Here is a 6081-nt window from a genome sequence, read left to right as displayed (position 1 = left end):
GGAAATCGCTCGAAAAATGAGGAGCATGGAGCAGATCCTCAAGAATATACATGGCTTGAGTGGCCAAAAGAGTGTATCCTATGCTGACCTATGTATGTTCCCGCACGTGCATTTGCCCCTCAGTTTTAAAACCCCCAAGTTCGAAAAATAAGACGGGCACGGGGACCCCATAGCCCACCTCAAGAGGTATTGCAATCAATTAAGAGGGGCAAGCGGGAAGGAAGAGCTCCTAATGGCTTATTTCGGAGAGAGTCTAGTTGGCATTGCATCTGAGTGGTACATGGATCAAGACATGTCTCGTTGGCACATATGGGACGATTTGGCTCGAGATTTCGTCAGACAATTTCAGTACAACATAGACATTGCTCCCGATAAGAATTCCCTATCAAATCTCAAAAAGAAGTCATCGGAAAGTTTCCGAGAATATGTTGTTAAATGGCGCGAACAAGCGGCCAGAGTCAAACCCCCATGGATGAGATCGAAATGGTCAGTATTTTTCTACAAGCCCAAGAGGCTGCTACTTTTAGAACATGATATCTGCAATAGGAAGCCCTTTGCCGAGGCTATCAAGATTGGTGAGATGGTCGAAAATGGTATGAAAATAGGTCGCATATTGAGCCAATCTGTCATAAGATCTACGTCCCAAGCAATTCAAAGCGGGTCAGGAGGTGTAGCAAACAGAAAGAAGAAAGAAGAGGTGGCGATGGCAGCTTCAAGTCTAAGAAACCCTCGTCCGCCCAGAGTTATTTCCCTCCAAGCACCCCACAACATTATTATCCTCATTAGGATGTGGCTTATGTTATGGCTCATCAGTCATACGTAGTAATGAATGCCCAGCCATACACTCGGCCACAACAATAGTTTAACCAAAACCGAGCACCACTTCTTAGAAATAACCCTCCTCACCAAGCCCCATATAATCCTCGTCCCTCTTACAATAATTTTCCATACAATGCCCATGCTCGGTAACCACATAAAAGAACAAATTTCACGCCTATTGGTGAATCATACTCTAGCCTTTTCCCAAAATTGGTTCAAATGGGTTTGTTACAACCCGTACCCCCGAACAGATAAAACCAGGAGACATCTTCCTACCGACCCGGTATCCTATGCTCTTATCATTCTGGAGTGGAAGAGCATGACATTGAAAATTGTTGGACCCTCAAAAGGGCAATTGAAAACTTAATAGAGCAAAAGAAGGTAGTGCTGAAAGATGAAAAGGTCCCCAATGTGACCAACAACCCATTGTCGGCCTATAATAACAGGCCAGTTATTGGGATGATTTGTGAAGATGAAGAGTTTGACCCAGCTCTAGAAGCCATCATTGCCATAGCCGATGTGGAAAAGCCAAAGGCTACCGTAAAGCAATATAAGGGGGAGAAGAAGAGTAACTCCGCTCCTCCAAGTGAAGAAAAGACTGTGAAAAACAAAACAGGGGCAATACCCCTTAAAGACGCCATTCTTTATGTTCCCCAAGCTCACAAGAAAGAACAATTGGCGTTGAGTCCTCCTAAGAGGTTCGAGCTGAACAAAGGGCCTACGATGTATATACCCAAAGGGACTTATGTGGAGCGAGGACCAGTAATTCCACCCAGTTTGAGCGAGCCCGTGATCATTAGCCGCGCACCATAAAGGCCTATGAAAGACGCCACTGCAGTCCCTTAGAACTACAATAGAGCAATTGTGACATACAAAGGGAAAGAAATCGCAGGGGAAGTAAATGAAACCAACCCATATGGGAAGTACCTTAATCTGGAAGAAGTGAACAATGCCAAGCAGAAGCGCTTCCCGCTCAAAAGGCCAGTTAGTGCTGAAGAAGCAGAGGAATTCTTCCGAAGAATGAAAATTGCGGACTACGAGGTAATTAACCAACTCCAGAAGTCTCCCGCTCAGGTCTCGCTCTTGTCTTTACTGATAAGCTCGAATGTGCATCAGAAAGTGCTAATAAAGACTCTCAATGAAGCCTATGTTCCAATTGAAACCACTGTGGAGCAACTGGAAAGGATGGCAGAAAGATTCTTCACAGTGAACCAGATTTCATTTAGCAAGAATGAATTGCCCCCGGAAGGGGCTGCCCAAAACAAAGCTCTTCATTTGACAGTTAAGTGTGAAGGGTACTATGTAAAAAGAGTCATGGTGGATGGCGAATCAGGGATCGACATATGCCCTCTCTCAACTTTGCAAAGAATGAAAATTGGGACTGAGAGGATCAGGCCTAATAATGTTTGTGTGCACGCTTTCGATGGCATCAAGAGGGACACAATAGGGGAAATTGATTTGATCTTGACTATCGGTCCTATCGATTTCGAAGTGATGTTTCAGGTCTTGGACATGGATACCTCCTATAATTTTATTTTAGGAAGGCCTTGGATCCGTACTGCGAGGGTCGTACCTTCTACCCTCCACCAAATGGTGAAGTTTGAACACGAAGATCAGGAAATTATGGTTCATGGATAAGACAAGCAGTCAATTCACCGGGACCCGTCAGTCTCATGTCTCGAAGCTAGGGAAGGTAGCGAGCATATAGTCTATCAAGCTTTCGAGCTGGTTGTCGCAGATCAATGTGAGGAGGGAAGCCCGTGTCCTCAGCCCTTTCTGTCAAATGCGTCCATCATGGTCGCTACTAAAATGATCAAGCATGGTTATAAGCCTGGGAAGGGACTCAGGGCATCATTGCAAGGTATCACAGAACCTATCACTTTAGTTGCCAGCGAAAAGTTCTTCGGTGTGGGTTTTCATACCACAACAACTGATGTGACATGGGCAAATGAACAAAATATAAATGGTTGGGTTCTACCTCAATCGGTCCCGCATCTCTACAAAACATTCGCCAAGCCTAAGTACGCAGAAGAAGAAGAAGAAGAAGAAGAAGAGGCCTTCACGACCGAGGAAATTGAGGACATATGTGGAGCCATGAGGCAATTGTTATATGAATCCCATATGGTCCAGCTTGGAGAAGGTTCGAGCACTACTAAGGTGCAATTTATGGGGTCTGATGCCAAGCTGCAAAATTGGAAGGCTACTCCGTTCCCAGTCAGGCGAGAATTTCAGTAGTCCAGTCTTGCCGCCTTTTCTGCATTCCGAGTTATTCCAGGGTGTAACTCGAATGTTTCTTTTAATTTATTGTCTTTAAAATTCCAATGTAAACCCTTCTATCTTCAAATTCAATGAAATGAAATCAATAATTCATCATCTATGAATCTATTTCTTTATTATTTCTGATTTTTGTTACTTTTCTTGTTTCTTCCTTTCAGTTCTAATAATGCAAGCTTAAATAACATGACATGTTTGCGAACTTCATGCCCAGATCATAGCACGCTGTCTAATTGTGAAATAATGAATCAAGAACCGGAATATGATGAAGAAGAGGCTTTTAGGGAAATAAACCGAGAATTTGAACAATTTGAGAACAAACCTAAGCCAAACTTAAATGCAACTGAGCTGATTAATTTGGGTAGTTCAGAAGAGGTCCAAGAAACCATGATAAGCATTCATACAGATGAAAGAACTAGGGATGCAATGATCCAACTTTTGTTCGAATTCAAAGATGTGTTTTCCTAGTCCTATGATGATATGCCAGGGGTAAGTGTCGATTTAGGGGTCCACAAGTTGCCGACTTACCCCGATTATCCCCCTGTCTAACAAAAATAGAGAAAGTTCAAAACTGATATCAGTGACAAGATCAAAGAATAGGTCACCAAACAGTTGAAAGCGGGGGTGATCCGAGTGGTCCGATACACCACATGGTTGGCTAATGTGGTTCCCGTGCCAAAGAAAGATGGGAAAACTCGAGTGTGTGTCGACTATCAAGATATGAACAAAGCAAGTCCCAAGGACAACTTCCCTTTGCCAAACATCCACATCCTTGTTGACAATTGTGCCAAATGTGAGATACAATCTTTCATGGATTGTTATGCTGGATATCATCAGGTCTTGATGGATGAAGAAAACGCGGAAAAAACGGCCTTCACCACACCCTAGGGAACATATTGTTATAGGGTCATGCCTTTTGGTTTGAAGAACGCCGGGGCAACTTATAAGAGGGCTATGATTGCCATCCTTCATGACATGATGCACCAAGAAATCGAGGTGTATATGGACGATGTGATCATCAAATCTAGAACATAAGACGACCATGTTCGGGACCTGAGAAAGTTCTTTGAGCGTTTGTGTAAGTATGACTTGAAGCTAAATCCAGCTAAGTGTGCATTTGGAGTTCCGTCTGTCAAACTCTTGGGATTTATAGTCAGTCGGAGGGGCATCGAGCTAGATCCAATGAAGATAAAGTCTATTCAGGATTTGCCTCCTCCGAGAACCAATAAAGAGGTTATGAGCCTGTTGGGAAGGTTGAATTACATCAGCCGGTTCATTGCTCAGTTGACATCCACGTGTGAGCCCATATTTAAGCTGTTAAAGAAAGATGCGACAATTAAATGGACAGATAAGTGTCAAGAAGCCTTCGACAAAATCTAAGAATATCTGTCGAATTCGCCAGTCTTGGTACCACCCGAACTTAAGAGGCCTTTGTTTTTGTATTTGACAGTCTTGGAGAATTCCTTCGGATGTGTCCTCGGGAAACATGGTGTGACTAGGAAGAAAGAGCAGTCAATTTACTATTTAAGCAAGAAGTTCACTAGCTACGAAGCCAAATACACTAAAGGACTTGTTGTGCCCTAACCTGGGTCGCTCAGAAGCTTAAGCATTACCTATTGGCCTACACCACTTATCTCATCACCAATCTGGACCCTTTGAAGTACATATTCCAAAAGCCGAGCAAAATGGCAAATCCTGCTCACCGAATTTGACATAGTCTATGTCACCCGCACGACAATGAAAGCCCAGGCTTTAGCAGATCACCTAGCTGAAAACCCTGTTGATGATGAATATCAGCCTTTGAGTACTTACTTCCCGGACGAGGAAGTAAATTCAGTTGAGGTAACATTAGAAGACACCAATGCTTGGAAAATGTTCTTCAATGGAACTGTGAACGCAAAAAGTGTCGGGATTGGGGCAATTTTGATCTCACCCACTGGTCAACACTATCCAGCCACAGCCCGACTTTGGTTTTTCTGCATAAACAACACTATCGAGTATGAAGCCTGCATTATGGGTATGAATATGGCAATTGACCAAGATGTGGAAGAATTGATAATCATGGGAGATTCAGATCTAATTATCCGACAAGCTCAGGGAGAATGGGAAACCCGTGATGTCAAGCTTATTCCATACAGGCAACATGTGGAAGATCTTAGCAAGCGGTTCAAATCAGTCGAGTTCAGGTACATTCCTCGTTTCCACAATGAGTTAGCCGATGCGCTCGCTACTTTGGCCTCGATATTGCCATATCCAGGCAATGTCCACATTGACCCTTTGGAAATCCAATCCGAGAAAGGCATGGTTACTACAATACGGTTGAGTTGGAACCAAATGTACAGCCATGGTATCATGATATTAAGAGATTTCTGAAAATAAAGGAATATCCCAAGCAGGCCAATGGAGACCAAAAGAGAACCATTAGAAGGCTTGCTAGTGGTTTCTTCTTGAGCAGGGAAGTCTTGTACAAAAGGACTCCAGATCTCAACCTGTTAAGATGTGTGGATGCCCAAGAGGCCGGAAGAATCATACATGAAGTACACGTAGGAGTGTGTGGACCCCATATGAATGGATATGTCCTGGCAAAGAAAATCCTTCGAGCAGGCTATTACTCGATGACTATGGAAAAGGATTGCTTCAGCTTTGTCCAAAAATGTCATCAGTTTCCGGTGCACGGTGACCTGATCCATGCACCACCTACAGAACTGCATCCTATGTTAGCACCGTGGTCGTTCGTTGCTTGGGTATGGATATCATTGGGCCAATTGAGCCAAAAGCTTCAAATGGGCATAGATTCATATTGGTTGCCATTGATTACTTTACAAAATGGGTTGAAGCAGTCACTCTTAAAGCCATTACCAAGAAAGCAGTGGTAGACTTCGTGCATTCCAACATCATTTGCCGTTGTGGTATCCCTACGACTATCATTACAGACAATGTTGCAAACTTGAATATCCATTTGATGAGGGAGATATGTGAGCAATTTAA

General features: G+C 43.4%; 1 protein-coding gene across 1 annotated transcript; it reads left to right on the top strand.

Moving 5' to 3' along the window:
- The first annotated feature begins 232 nt into the window (after positions 1 to 232).
- On the top strand, positions 233 to 2457 carry LOC138884233 (uncharacterized). Its single transcript, XM_070165308.1, has 3 exons — positions 233 to 716; positions 1190 to 1581; positions 1666 to 2457. The coding sequence occupies exons 1-3, from the start codon at positions 233 to 235 to the stop codon at positions 2455 to 2457; spliced, it is 1668 nt and encodes a 555-aa protein (XP_070021409.1).
- The last annotated feature ends 3624 nt before the right edge of the window (positions 2458 to 6081 follow it).

Source organism: Nicotiana sylvestris, chromosome 2 (genome assembly GCF_000393655.2).
Source record: "Nicotiana sylvestris chromosome 2, ASM39365v2, whole genome shotgun sequence".
NCBI lineage: Eukaryota > Viridiplantae > Streptophyta > Magnoliopsida > Solanales > Solanaceae > Nicotiana > Nicotiana sylvestris.
This window is presented reverse-complemented; position numbering and strand designations above follow the sequence as displayed.

What these genes read in the sequence shown, in the direction of transcription:
- LOC138884233 (XM_070165308.1), top strand. Translation starts at nt 233, where the DNA reads ATGGCTTATTTCGGAGAGAGTCTAGTTGGCATTGCATCTGAGTGGTAC. An exon ending in GGTGGCGATGGCAGCTTCAA is followed by an intron (nt 717 to 1,189) that starts GTCTAAGAAACC and finishes AAAACTTAATAG; the next exon opens with AGCAAAAGAAGGTAGTGCTG. An exon ending in CTTATGTGGAGCGAGGACCA is followed by an intron (nt 1,582 to 1,665) that starts GTAATTCCACCC and finishes GCAGTCCCTTAG; the next exon opens with AACTACAATAGAGCAATTGT.